This window comes from Perca fluviatilis, chromosome 3 (assembly GCF_010015445.1).
Source record: "Perca fluviatilis chromosome 3, GENO_Pfluv_1.0, whole genome shotgun sequence".
NCBI classification, from domain to species: Eukaryota; Metazoa; Chordata; class Actinopteri; order Perciformes; family Percidae; genus Perca; species Perca fluviatilis.
Window position 1 is genome coordinate 34113719 of NC_053114.1, and position 14687 is coordinate 34128405.

At 39.2% G+C, this 14687-nt stretch overlaps 1 protein-coding gene across 4 annotated transcripts in view; it reads left to right on the forward strand.

Moving 5' to 3' along the window:
- The window catches only part of LOC120555884 (protein unc-13 homolog C), a 122324-nt gene that overhangs the window by 77121 nt on the left and 30516 nt on the right, over positions 1–14687 (forward strand). For all 4 annotated transcript variants that reach the window (XM_039795046.1, XM_039795048.1, XM_039795047.1 and 1 more), the window contains one exon: positions 2008–2093. In XM_039795046.1, the coding sequence (XP_039650980.1) occupies positions 2008–2093 (86 nt within the window). The remainder of the gene's footprint in view (positions 1–2007; positions 2094–14687) is intronic.

Below are 14687 nucleotides of genomic sequence, written 5' to 3' on the forward strand. Positions count from 1 at the left end.
TACCCAGCCATTCGTGACCAAATGGACATAGATGTGGTTGACTTGAAAGGAGGTTTAAGGAAGTGTTTGATATGGAAATATAAAATAAATAAATAAAAGTAACGTTTGGGTCTTTAATAAGGCTCATGCTAATTATACTTATTTGTTCAATATTTATATAATTCTTTACTGTATTTCTGGCTTCATTATTCATCACACAGGATTAAACAGACAAGGAAGAGAAATCCCTCTTTACGTACCATATTAAGTATTTTTAGGATTTGTTTTAAAGAGAGTTTGAGAGAAAACAAAAAGCCTTTTTGCTCCTGTATATTTAAAAAAAAATTATTTTCTGATGTGAAGACATGAATGAGCACAGTGTTGCACAAGAGGGCTGCGAGGCAGCCAGGGAAGTCAGCAGTAAAAAATGCTTTGTTTGTATGGTGAGCCACAGTATGGATGGATAAAAGGGGAATGCAGTGTTGCTGAATTATATAACAGATGAGAGATTTATTTGGAGAAAAAAGATATGGTTGTGGTGATGGTGTTGAGGGGACTTGAGGGGGTTTGTGTTGGCGTCCTTCCGATGATTTGGTTAATAAAATCCAACAAATGAAACAACCTGATGAAAACAGAGCCTGACGAGAAATAAGATGAAGCATATTTTTCTCTTTTTGTCTCGCTCATACATATCCGCTCGCCTCCCCCTTTTTCTTTTTCTCCTTCCTCTTGCTGATTTATGATGCTTATTACGACTCTGTTTATGCCCTGAGCTTTCTCACCCATACTGTCTAATGATAGATTTGCAATATTCATGCCCATTTCCCTCACATTCCCCTGGTCAAGTTCCAGAGTGACAGCAACTCTCATGCTTTTTTCCAACAAATCCAGGAGTGGACTTGTTGTCTTTAAATAATGGGAGCTGCTGCCAGAGGGAAAAAAATGTTAAAATGTTACTGTTGCTCTGTGCTGAGAATATTTACAGGTACTTGGGAATCTAGCCTAGAAATTGTTGATCCACTAGACTGATATACAGAATTTATTTAATGACTGGAAATATAAAACAGAAAGCTGCAGTTGTTTTTTTAAAAGTGTAAAGGATAAGAAGCTTTAGAGATTATTTCTAGGCATACTCATCATGCAGAATGTGAACCACAAAGCATTTATTTCACCACATAGAACTTGACTGTAAACCATCTACAGGCATGCACAGTAGCTGCAGATGGAGATTTTTATTGTCTGCCTCACCCACAGTGCACCATGTGTGTGCATGATGAGACAAGAAGAACAGAGGTTGAGAGAACGATTCTGAGAGTAATAGAGATGAAAGAGGGAGCAATTGTTTCTGGGATTCTTGTTTAGTTTTTTTTCTCCAGTAGCCACTGGGAGCACAAACCCACCTTCTAATCTCAGTGCTTGTATAAAAGGATGTGCCAAAGGTTGGGGAGGAGGAAAGTCTGAGTGTGTAAGTGTGCAGGCAAGCTTGGGCATTGGTTTCCCGTCTGAGCAGATAACTGTTTCAATAGAAATCGTCAGACAAATGTTTTGTTGGAAACAGGGCGGTCTCTGGCAAAAGTAAAACATTTCCAGATAAATTGACCTATCAATTCTCAGGCCACGGCCCGGTCATCTATAAATGTCCTCCCATCACTGTCTGAAGATACGGATAATTAAACCATTGACATCTCACATTAAAGCTTTGACTGAAAATCTATAGGCATTCAAAATAGCAGATTACTTACCAAATAGGTTGCCACCCCCTCTCTCTCTCTTCCTTTGCGTAGTCATTTCCTCTTGCACTTTCTCTCATCTGTAAGCCACAGGCATGCATCTCTCTGTCCTGCCCCAATTCAACCAGGTTTGGAAATGACAGGGGGGTTATTAGTTGAGATTCACCAACCATGTCTTCTTGCACATCTGTTAAGTCGTTTGTTAGAGACTCAGACTGGGCCAAGCCATCAGGCCACCCAGTCGAGCGTGTTATTATACGGAAATGAGTCTGATTGAAATCCGTTTCAATTCCATCAGGTTTCCACAAGAGCTGAATGCTGGCAAGATCAGCGCTGAGATCATGTGGAGCCTCTTTGCCCTGGATATGAAGTATGCAATGGAAGGTGAGTAATGCTGCTGATCAGACAATTATCTCTTGCTTGAGGCCATGTGTGTGTTAGTCTGTAAGGGAGTGAATGGGAACTGAAGAGAAATGGTATAAATAGATTGAGTGTTGGTAAAGAATAATAGGTTACACTTGAAACCACTTCCACAAGGTACACAACAGCCTGAGTAGTCACGACTGATAGCTACTTGTTAGCTATTCACTAATTAGGAGTTAATTCTATTTTGTCCCTTCTCCCTGTTAACCTACTCAGGAAGAAGCTTTAAGTGTTACTGTGCTCTTTTTTTTTATCTTAGTGCTGTTTATTGGCATGTGTCACGGTGTTGTTTATCGGCTGTGTCTTGCTGTGGTCGACTCTACTGCCAATCTAGATTACACATCCCTGATTTCACTCTATCATTCACTGACCATAATTGAGAAACTGGAACTTCTTTTAATCAAGATAAACAATTAATCAATCGTATTACCGAAAACAGATGAGATGCTTAGGCTTGTGTGTGTGTGTGTGTGTGTGTGTGTGTGTGTGTTAGGGCTGTACAATATATAATTTTTTTTTTTTTTATCGTTCTCGCAATATCATCCGGCGCAATATACATATCGCAAAAGACACTCAGGAAGAAAATATCAGCAGAATACTGCACTTTAAAATCTAACTGTCATTTTATTTTATTTTTTAGCACTGCCTTTTATGTTGATTCAATGTTACATTTTTTTCAGTAAAAGAAAGTTGGAAATGATTTCCTTGTATTTGTTTTAAATTCAATACGCAATTTATTGTATTTTAGCAGAATACTGAAAGCAGCAGAAATGCAGAACCGAGAACAATTTAATATCTGTTTATTTATCGCAAGTGATATTGTTACAATGTTATCGCATATCGCAAATTTTTTATCGCATATCGCACATTTTCCTCATATCGTGCAGCCCTAGTGTGTGTGTGTGTGTGTGTGTGTGTGTGTGTGTGTGTCTCAAAACTGTCAAACTATTCTAATCCCCCAAATTTAACATAATTATGGATACATAGCAGCCAGTGCAATTAGCATATAATATGAATTTCCAATAGTGTTTAGAATAAAGGCACTAAATGATGAATTTTGCACCATAAGAAAGGAGTGATTTACAATCTGTAATCTAGCATGAGCCAAAATAGTCAATCACTTTCTTCAACTACCACTAATTACTCAAGAGTGTATATCTATCATTCCATAGCATCCATATGGTGCCTAATTTAAGCAATACATTTGCTGCAAAATGTATTTGGATATGGATTTTTGTAGTCTTTGTGGTGCTGTATAAGACATAGTTTTGCATTTGACTTGAGTGGAGAAGATTCCCAACAACATTTCTGAAATCAGCAAATGTATTGGTATAATGGATTATGTGGTGCTCTTATGTGGCCCCACTATAACATTTAGGTTGATGCAGGTATTTTTTTCATACATATCTTGCCCAGTCAAAGTTGAAGCTATGGACCAATGTTGAACTAGACATGACAGAGGGGATGCTATTTGCTACTTTAATGTGTGTTAGAGAAAAGGCAGAGGAGCTTATTGGTGATTTATTCTCATCTTTTCAGCACACACCTACAGTACCGCTTTCCCCATGCTAAGCCATCTTGCGTTGCTATGGTAACCAGGTGCCACAGCAAATTGCAGTGTATTGATATACCCACACAGGACATGTATAGATTCTGTACATTGTACTGCAATATGATTTTGTATATGAGGTGGTTTTAAACGTGATCTGCTTTTTGGATACAGAGATGTGAATGGACTTTATGCATCTAAATGTTCCCGTGCATCAGATTTTAATGACATTAATGTGTGTGCAGAGATGAATGTGTATTTCTGAGGTAATGAGCTTATAAAGCAGCAGTTATAAAGCAGCAAGAAGATGACTGGATTATGGGAACTGAGATTTACATTAAATCACTAATCCTAACCTTTTTTTTTTTTTACATCTATCATTTTTAACATTCACCATATCCTTGTAAAATGAACTGTGATAACAGAATATTTTGCGCAAAATCCAACCTACTGACATTGTAAAAAAGAGTACCATCTCTGTTGAGAAAGTTAAAACTGTAGTATAATAATCTCCCCTTTACTGCCCACTTTATGCTAAACCATGCTTTTTTTTTTCTCATGCGATACAAATGTGTTATTTTCGCCTGTTCTAAAAATGGTAGCCATTTCATGAAAGTGAGACCATTTTTTAAAACTTGACCTCACTGTATAAAATGACCTGTTGGGGCCTCTAGAATAATCACAGCCACATGAAACTTTAAAACTAGGGCTGCTATGCTAGATTTTTTTAAATGACCGATAGCCAACCCTGGTTAACCAATCATTAACTGACAAGCGTAAAAAAAAAATTTATCAGAAAAATTTTTTTTTTTGTACAGCCATCAACAAACAAAAAAAAATTTTTTAAAAAAAAAAAAAAAATTCCCCCAGAATGGAACTGTGCGACCAGTACAAATCTGCAGGTGTCTACGTATGCGAGAGGCAGAGAAGGCTGTCCCAGCCTCTCTTCACCGCATTAATTAGTTTAGCTGCGAGGTTGTCAGCTGTTTGTCAGCCGGGCAGACTTTGTGTTAGGACGGCCGATTAAACCGTCCAGAAGTTGGTCGTGAGAGACTCGACCTTTAGCAAAAAAAGAGCCTAAAATGCAACCCCAATAAGCCGCTCCAACAAAAGGCATGTGTGGTTGTGTGTCGTCACCATGAGTTGTATTAAATAAATAGATTGTATAGCCCATTTTTCTCTTAATATGCAACAAACTTTTTCTGTTTAACCCTATTTACAACAACAAAGTAGATTTCAGGGCATTCAGAGGATGTATGGCTTTAGGTACATTGATAATAAGGGTTTTTTGAGCACTTTTCCAGAACAGAAGTGCCCGCCATCCAATTGCCGAAAAATGCAATTCCGGCAGAAATCTCCAAATAACAAAAGGCTTTAATGCCAAATCACAGCATGGCATTTTTCTATCATGTTCCTAAAGGTCTTGGTGTCTTACAGTCATGTGTTTTTTATAGAGATCTTTGACAATTTCTATCAATTCTCTTGTCAAAATTGGTACCAAATCTGTATAACAAATGGTATCAACCCAAAACTAGCTTATTGCTTAAAACATATGAGGCATATTTGAGCATGGCAAAGGGGCATCATATACTTCCATCTTAATGGTCTAAGCCCTCATACACTTGGTGCCTAACCAAAACACATTGTTTATCACATTGTTTATTTATGACTAAAAAAAATTTGACAGTGCTGAGCTGCATGTCTTGGTTCATTATTTTCAAATGATTACAATGCTTCTGCTAAACAGCACAGTTTCATTATAGTTCAATAACTATTTAGATCACTAGGCTTTTCACTTTTATGAAGGATAATATACACAATTAAGTAGATCAATAAAGAAGTAGAGAGAGACACACAGGGCAAATGTGGCTCTCTGTATATGTATGTGTGCATATTTGAGTCAGGGCATCTGGGCATGTGACCACCTAGGGTGTTACTGACCGCTGTCACAGCAGGTTTGGGCAGTTTGTGTGTGTGTGTGTGTGTGTGTGTGTGTGTGTGTGTGTGTGTGTGTGTGTGTGTGTGTGTGTGTGTGTGTGTGTGTGTGTCCGTGTTACAAAAGTAGACAAGAATCATGGATGCACTCAGTCACATATAGCCTCTTTCTCGCTCCTTGAGCCTGAATCCTCTTTCCCTGCTTTGCCTCCTCTGCCTCATCTTGTCAGTACATCACTGCCCGCCCACAGTGACACGTGCCAGGAGGAGGACATGACTGTCATGTTCCTCAAAGGAGCACTTTGTATGAATTATTGCTCATTTCTTGTTGGTCCTACTGGCTGTCACAGTTGTAGGTTTGGTTTGGTGGAGACAGGCTAGTAATTAAATGAAGGACATTTTGACAGCTCATAAACCGCATAACAGTGTGCTGCAAACATGCACATTGTAAACCACATAATGTGTTTTACTATATAGATTGTAAAACCACATAAAAAACAGATGGTCTGTGTATTGCTCACACTTAATATCGCAAGAATGTGAGTATAGCTTTTGTTAGAGAATATAATGATGATGTGCATCTTTAAAATTCTTGAATGAATGACCCATTTACATTAATAACTGACATCTGCCAACTTCTGACAACGCTACACTGTAGCCTAGTTTATTAGCTTCAAACCAGTTGATGGACTTGCATTTGCATTTCTTCAAGTTTTAAACGTTCGCTCAAAATTGGCTTGACATTTGTACAGAAACACAGCTGTTGAAAGGCAGAGTAATGCAGGCAGTGTAAGCAGACTAAGCCAAATAAAGGCTTAATGACTTTTAACAGAAAAGTAAATTGTTCTTTGTATTGGTCTGGTCATCTGGCACATACATGTGTGTCTGTGTTAGAAAAAAAAAAAAAAAAGATGTGTGGCTACAGAAAAGAACAATATTTGGTTATACGTCAAAGAAATCTGTGAAACCACACAGGATTTAATCATTCTAATGACGGCTCACTGCTTTCTACAAAGATCAGTCACAAAACAATATTTCGGCTGCACATTCACAGAGGAATGCCAGCAGTTGATTGCGAGGTCATCTTTGATTACATTTTTTGTGTCCATTGTTAAATAAAAGTGATCGGGCAGTATAAATATCTTAATGCCAACACTGCATGCTGTTCACATTTGTATGCTGCAGTGTGCATGTGCATATTCCTTCACTCATGCATGTACTCTTTGTGTTTTTACACAATGAATGGTGATAATGAGGTGGGAGTAGTAGGTATAGGTCCAGGTTGCTGCCTGTTTTTCTCATTCAGACAAATGGAAGTAACTCAGAGTGACCTGATTACATAAGAAGTGACACATAACTGGTAGGGCGGCTGACAGAGACACCCTGAAGGAGGCGGGCCAGAATGTCCTGCTTTGTTGGTCTGTGTTTCTCCGTTTGTGTGTATGTGCGTGCAAGCGTGTTTGTCTGTGCATTTGTGGAGTAGTGCAAGTGTTCAGTTGTGCATGTAAGTATGAAAAAAATGAATGAGAATAAAAGAGGAATCTGTGCGTGTAGGTGCCTGTGCATGTGAATTACTTAATGAGGTCTTTGATGCATCATCTGCTTTCTGCTCAGAGGCCTTTGGTGCCAGTGCTGGTGCAGAAATGGATGCTGCTAATTTTAGCATCTCTGTGTGAATCTCTGAATGTGTGTGTGTGTGTGTGTGTGTGTGTGTGTGTGTGTGTGTGTGTGTGTGTGTGTGTGTGTGTGTGTGTGTGTGTGTGTGTGTGTGTGTGTGTGTGTGTGTGTGTGTGTGTGTGTGTGTGTGTGAGAGAGAGAAAAGGAGAGCGACAGAGAGAGGTAGGATGCAAGACAAAAAGAGAGTGGATAAAATAAGACACTGAGAACAGGAAAAGGAGGATGTGAGAGAGTGAATGACTATGGCTGAGACCACTCTTTCATTCATTATCTCCATGATAAACGCTCAAAAAGGTACTAAATCAGGTAGTGTGGAGCCAGCTCACCAAACCTCCAGATAAGATGAACAGAGGGTATCACTACTAATAAAAGGGGAGGAGATCCCCTATGTCACCTCAATCCAAATTGTGCCTTAATAATGGATCAATATGAATAACTTCACTGTATTTTGGCATCAAACAATGATTCATTATCAAGAGGAGATGTACTATGTCTAGACTTCAGAATACTTCTGTGATGAAGTTCTACAGTACATGCTGTATATCCACTGTGTATAGCTGTTTAATGGCCGTGGTCTCTGGAGCATGTCATTAAAGATCCAATGCTCCAGCAGCCCATTAACTCAAATTCAGCCTGTTGGAACAGCTTCCATCCATAGAATAATTTAACTGAATTTCAATTAAAGTACCTCTGCAAGGGGAGTTTTGTTTCCAAAGAAAGACGTGGTGTACGACGCTCGGGCGTGGCTAAAGGCTGTATCTTGTCCTTCGGTGTGATTTGAATAAGTTATTGTGTTTTCCAACTGTTAGTTTATAATATATTTTTGCCGTTTCCAGTATAGCACAGCACATTCATTTCGGATCTCTCTGCTGCCTCAGCTAACAGCGTATGGCTTTTTCTATATTGATAGGTTTAAAACAAAAGATTTCTCAAATGTTACATTTTGCAGTGGACATTTGTTTTAAAGATCTACACTGCAATGGTGATTCACTATACTGAAGCAGAGTGGACATTAGTAAATCATAAGTTTGGCCGTGTCTTAAAGCATTATGTCATCGTGTTTGAGTTAGTGTCTGTGTGGGTTCTGGTGGCATAGCAGAGCTGTGTTAGTACGCCCCTGTGATACAGCTTAGGAGGCCCTTTGACAGAACTGGGTCAGAAGCCAAGATGAAGGAATTATGTCACATAGATAACTATTGTATACTGGCCTCGGCTGATACTCTGGTCCTCCAGCCTTTTGTCTCGATCAAACCTGTCCAACCACACACTCCTGTAGATCTATTCACTGAATGGTAACTAGAGTATGGAAATGCCGTGGTGAACCGCTGCAGCTGATCATAATATCCACAGCATTTACATCAATAAGGCCGAGAGTTAGTAAGTCTCCTGTGAGTTTGTCTGTCCCTGTGGGCTGAGTCAGACAAGATGACATCCTCACCAGGGACCTTGAGCCTACTCCTCCCTCAGGACCGCCCACACCAGCAGGACACAAAGGCACAAACACACATACAACTATGTAAGCATGCACAGATGCGCACACACATGCATAATGTAGCACACACAAATATGAAGGCCCTATTTTAACGGCCTTATTGCAATGCTAGATTATATGCGTACAGAATATGAGAGCGTAAGTACACTTGATGCTTTTGTTGGTATATGTATATATTAGCAAAGGCGCAGAAGAATTGGAATATAAATAGGATGGGTGTGGTAATTAATCATTATCTTCTCAGAGATTCACATCTCTATTAAACAGCTGTACCAATCACAACGGCTCTTAATGAAAATGTCTCACTAAATGAAGAAGAGAGACCAGACTGGCTTCTCCAGGCATACTATTGTTGTCCAGTAAGTGGAGAGTGGCAAGCTGCTAATGTATGGTGCCACAAACCATTTGCATGATAGCATAAACAGAAAATTAACCATTATAATGCAATGTTTTTTTTTAAAAGATGAAGCGTAAGTTTTTCCCTCATCACGATCTAATTTAACTAAACCAATTACAGTCATAATTCTGCTATGTATCACATCATATTGCAGTTAACAATGAAACAATCTAACCTGATGGAAAGAAGGCAATGGGACACGCAGCTATTGCAGTCGGTTACCTGATATTTATGGCTGAAAATATATAGAGAGGATAAAGGTGGTGAGAGGGTTAAGTGATGTAGGGAGGAGAGGAATTTTTCATGGAAATCTTAAAGTGCCCATATTATGAAAAAAACACTTTTTCTGGTATTTGGGGTGTTCTTTTGTGTCTTTGGTGCTTCCACACACATACAAACTTTGAAAAAAATCCATCCATGCTGTTCTGAGTGAGATACAGTTTCTGAATGTGTCCTGCTTTCAGTCTCCTAGTGAGCTGTTCAAAATCGGCCTCGGACTGTGACGTCACAATCCGAAATGAGCTGGCTAACCGCAACCGTTAGCTCGTAGCGTTAGCATTAGCATGCTAACGCTAATGCTAACACTAGCATGGTACCTCGTTCTCAATAGCAAAGCACTGCTACAACACATACAAGTTCACCATAATCTACAAAAGAACTACTTACATGTGCGCCCTCATTTAGAAGTCTCCCAGCTAATCCTGCCTTGTAACTGACTGAAGTTGGAGAAACAGCCTGTCTTTTACTTCTATGGAGCTAGCTAGCTGACATGATCTACATCTGAGCTACTGAGCATGTGCGAGTGCAATCAAAGATAGTACAGAAGAAGAAGAAGAAAAGAGGTCTCACTCTGTAGCTAAAACAGAAACCAGGTGAAAAGAGGATCTACAGCAGTGAGAGAGAGCTGTGCAGTACAACAAAAATATGGTGTTTCTTGAAAATTAAACCATGTAAACCTATTCTGGTACAACCTTAAAATACAATTATGAACCTGAAAATGAGTATAATATGGGCGCTTTAACTCATTATAAACGCAGCCTCACCAGCATTCCTGCTATAATTGCATTAAACTTGCGTTTTTGTTTGTCAAAATATGTCAACTAGTTGAAAAATGTGCAATCAAAGTCTTCTAAACATATTCCACATATTTTTGGTAACAATGGTAATTAGGGTTAGAACCTGATTTAGGAAAAAAGGCCTTTTCAGATGAAGAATTCCCACGTCAACAATCCTATCCTAACTTAAGTCAGGATTTGCTTCCTTAATACCAAACTGGAAAAAAAAATCCTATCTTAGACTCTTCCTAGTTAAGATAGGAAGTTTCTGTAATGCAGCCCCTGGTCCTTAGGCGTTTATTCGCAGTGCATTGTGTCCCTCTTAAAACCTTTGCATCATTCATAGTTTGCAGGGCACAAAAATGCCTTACAAATAGATAAAGAAACCTTCAATATCAGTAAAATAACACATTGTAGCGCTGCTTGCTTCAGTCTATGTTATGCTACAAGACAATACAATAGCACACTTTCAAACATGCCTGCACATACACAGTATGTTGAATGCTTTTTTAAATACACTACCGGTCAAAAGTTTTAGAACACCCCAATTTTTTCAGGTTTTTATTGAAATTCATGCAGTTCAATGTCTTATTGTACTCTGAAATGAAAGAATAGAACAAATGAACAATTTAAGTTAAAAAAGAAATCATGGACTCAATTTATAAACCAAAATGTATTCTAAATGTTTGACTCATCAAAGTAGCCCCCTTTGGCAGATATAACAGCTGAACACACTTGTGGCATTCTTTCTACAATGGAAATCAAATATTCTTCAGAAAGTTCTTCCCAACTCTGTTGCAGAAGTTCCCATAAATGTGTGGCACTTGTAGGTTGCTTTGCTTTCACTTTTCTGTCCAGTTCATCCCAAACCAGCGTAATGGGGTTTAAGTCTGGTGACTGTGCTGGCCACTCCATGTTTTTAAGCTTACCATCTTGTTCTTTTTTGCTAAGGTAGTTCTGGCATAGCTTGGACTTATGTTTTGGGTCATTATCTTGCTGTAGGATGAACCCCTGACCAACTAGGCGCATACCAGAGGGTAATGCATGGCGCTGCAAAATGCTGTGGTAGCCATTTTAGTTCAGGGTGCCTTTCACTCTATACAAATCACCCAGCCTGGATCCAGCAAAACAGCCCCAGACCATCACGCTTCCTCCTCCATGTTTGACAGTTGATGTCACATCCTTTCGCCTACTCGAGGGCGTACAAAAATCCTGCATGATGAACCGAAAATTTCTTCCAGTCTTCAGTAGTCCATTGACGATGTTTCTTGGCCCAGGCAAGCCTCTTTTTCTTATTCGGACGTCTTAGCAATGGCTTTCTTGCTGAAAACTCGGCCTATCAAACCTGCAGCTCGAAGTCTTCTCTTTACAGTTGAAACTGAGACTTGCTTATTACGACCACTATTAAGCTGTGATTGAAGCTGTTGTCCTGTGAGCCGCCTATCACGCAAGCTGTTGACTCTCAGAAACTTGTCTTCTGATTCTGTTGTGGCTTTGGGTCTGCCAGACCTCTTCCTGTCAGAGTTTCACCCAGTTTCTAAGTGCCTTTTGATGGTGAAGAATACTGTACTCACTGACACCTTGACTTTCTTCGCAATTTCTCTGTAGGAAAAACCAACATTCTTAAGTGTTATGATGGTCTGTCTCTCTTCCATTGTTAATTGCCTTTTCCCCGCCATTTTTATAGCAACACACTACGTTCTGCAGTACAATACTGTTCAAATAATGCTCACGTGGGTATGGTACCACAGTGTGTTCCAACAATACTTTTATACAAACAGAGGGGGTTGCAAGTAATCCAGACAAGTTGGAACACCTGTGGGATTTGGTAGCACCAACTTTCAAAGCTTGATTAACCTCCATTGCTGCAGAACAGCTTTACATTGTTAACCCATTTCTTGTTCCCTGAAAAAGGCCTTTTTGTAAAATAGTGAAATGTACATTATTTTTCAGTTTTTGGTAACGGTTTTGACCGGTAGTGTATGTCAATCCAAAAATATAGGAATTGATTTACCTTCCAAAATGACAGATTGCCCATTTACATCTTACACCTCAGCTTTTACAGAATAATTCCTGTCAGTGAAAAGTGAAATTCATCAGTTAATGATATATTACATTTCTGAGAAGAAAGAAAAAATTTCTGTTGCCGCCAACATTTCTAGTTGGAATTCTTCAATACAAAAAAAATTCAAAACCATTTTCTTAAAAGAAACAACAACAGATGACTCATTCTGAAGTCAGGCATCTTTTGTATGTTTTATTGCAGTATTTTTTAAAACACTGCCCCACTGCGACCTCATTTCCCTCAGATTCTCTCCTCTATTCAAACAATCACACAGGGCCTAGTAAATATAAAATTATTTCCTTTTGCTTTCATTCAGAGTGTGCAAAGAAGCGCATTCTGTCCCTCTGTGCTTCCATTTTCTAGAGAGAGAATATGAGCTTTATGACTCCTAAAGTGAAAGGTTTTGAAAGACGAAAGCTTTTCAAGAACTTAACCCTCTTTTAACCTCTATTTCTGTCTTCATACCACAGCTTTCGAAAGAAAAATGCTATTGCAGATTATTTGGCTGGTACCATGAGCCACTCCATTCAGTAAATTAAATTCAGTTAAAGAATATAGAGCATTGTTTTAGACTACATTCGTATGTGTAAGCCAATGAATCAGAAATGCTTATCTAAGACAATAGGGCATACTCCTCATGCTGTTCTTAGAAAATTGGTATGAATATTAAAGTTCCATTAGGATGTATCCTAATATCTTTTGTGACCCTGGCCTTTGCTCTGGTGCCACCATCAGGCCAAACTCCCCACTTGTAGATAAGAAATATGAGCATATTCATCCTCTCTCCAGGATGTACATTTCTGCTTTGCATTAGCTTTCCTCTAAAGCCACTCTCGGAATAAACATTACACTTATATCCCCTCTAGTAGTATTGATCTAAGAATCGCAAATGTTTCAATATGGTTGTTGTTACTGTAACTTAGAAAAGCATAACAAGTTTGTAGTGCATCTAACAAACTTGAGATTGCTCCGACTTTTTTCATGCCGTTTGTCTGGTATGATATTTGTAGAAACTCTTCACTCTTTCCTTAACTCAGATGCACCAAATGTTTATACTTGTGTGCATATCTCAATGAATTTTTGGCATACAAATTTTGTTTATGTGAGTCATTTAAAACTTCTAGTCAAGCAGTAATGTGTTTTTTTTTTTTTTTAAACAGCAACAAATTTGGGGCAGTAGAAACCTACTACATTGATAACGTACAGGTATATACTGTATACAGTACATGTGTTTGAATGGATGCAATGTGGACACACGCTCTGCAAACGCTCACACACAGCAAGCTAGCAGAACCTGTCTGGCAGCACCAAACAAAACACCTGCTGACCCCTACTTTTTTACAGTCTCCTAACTGACCTCCATCTGCTTTCTTTAGGTGTGTGTGTGTGTGTGTGTGTGGGAGTGTGGGTGTAGGTGTGTGTGACTGTGTGGGTGTGTGTGTGTGTGTGCAGTCAGAGCGTAGGGCAGAAAGTTTGACAAACTGTGATTGTGTGCATGTGTGTGTCCATCCTGTATGTGTGTAGGCTGCCTTGCAGCGCCAGCTCAGTTATTAAAGTGGCACTGCCACAGTGGATCGCTCTGCCAAGATATAACGCAACCTCTGCGGCAGAATAACTTCAGGTCTTCTCTAGTAAAACAATCTCGACTCAATATTCACAATGTTTAAGCCACCTGCTCCTTCAATGACACAGACTGACTAGGTGAATCCATGTGAAACCTTAAATCCTCCCTCACCAATTTCAGCCATCAAAACTACTCCGGCCATGAAGGTTAGGTGTTGATGAAAGCAGCGATCCCTGCCCTCTCCCAGTGTTTGGCTCCAAAAGAAAATAACCCTAAGGTGCTGGTGTCATTGTGGCTTTTCATATCAGCTATCGGTAAAATATTGCACAACTTTAAACAGTCTAATAGTGTGTCTTCTGGGATTTGTGTAAATATGTTAGAATCTATATGTGCACGTTGAACAAACTCCACCTTAGGCTTAAAGGAATACGCCACCATTTGTTGAAATAGGGCTTATCACGGTCTACCCTGGCTGTAGATAGGTTGGCCAATGCATTTTTTGTATCAGTGCAAGTAATTAGGTTGTTTTTTTGTCTTTTGTTGGCTCACTTTTACTCACAACATGCTAACCAGCAAAATAGGATTCCATTCACTACGCTAAGCTAACTAGCGGCGGCGCACCTATCTACAGCTAGGGGAGACCGTGATAAGCCCTATTTCAACAAACGGTGGCGTATCCCTTTAACTGTATAAGTGGAGAAAATTACTTGAAAAAATAGGCTTGCTGCTTAACACAAAAACATTTTTTATTTCTCATTTCATCGGGTATTTACAGATTTACAAACAATACATTTCTTTCAGACCACTTGCCCATACTGTGA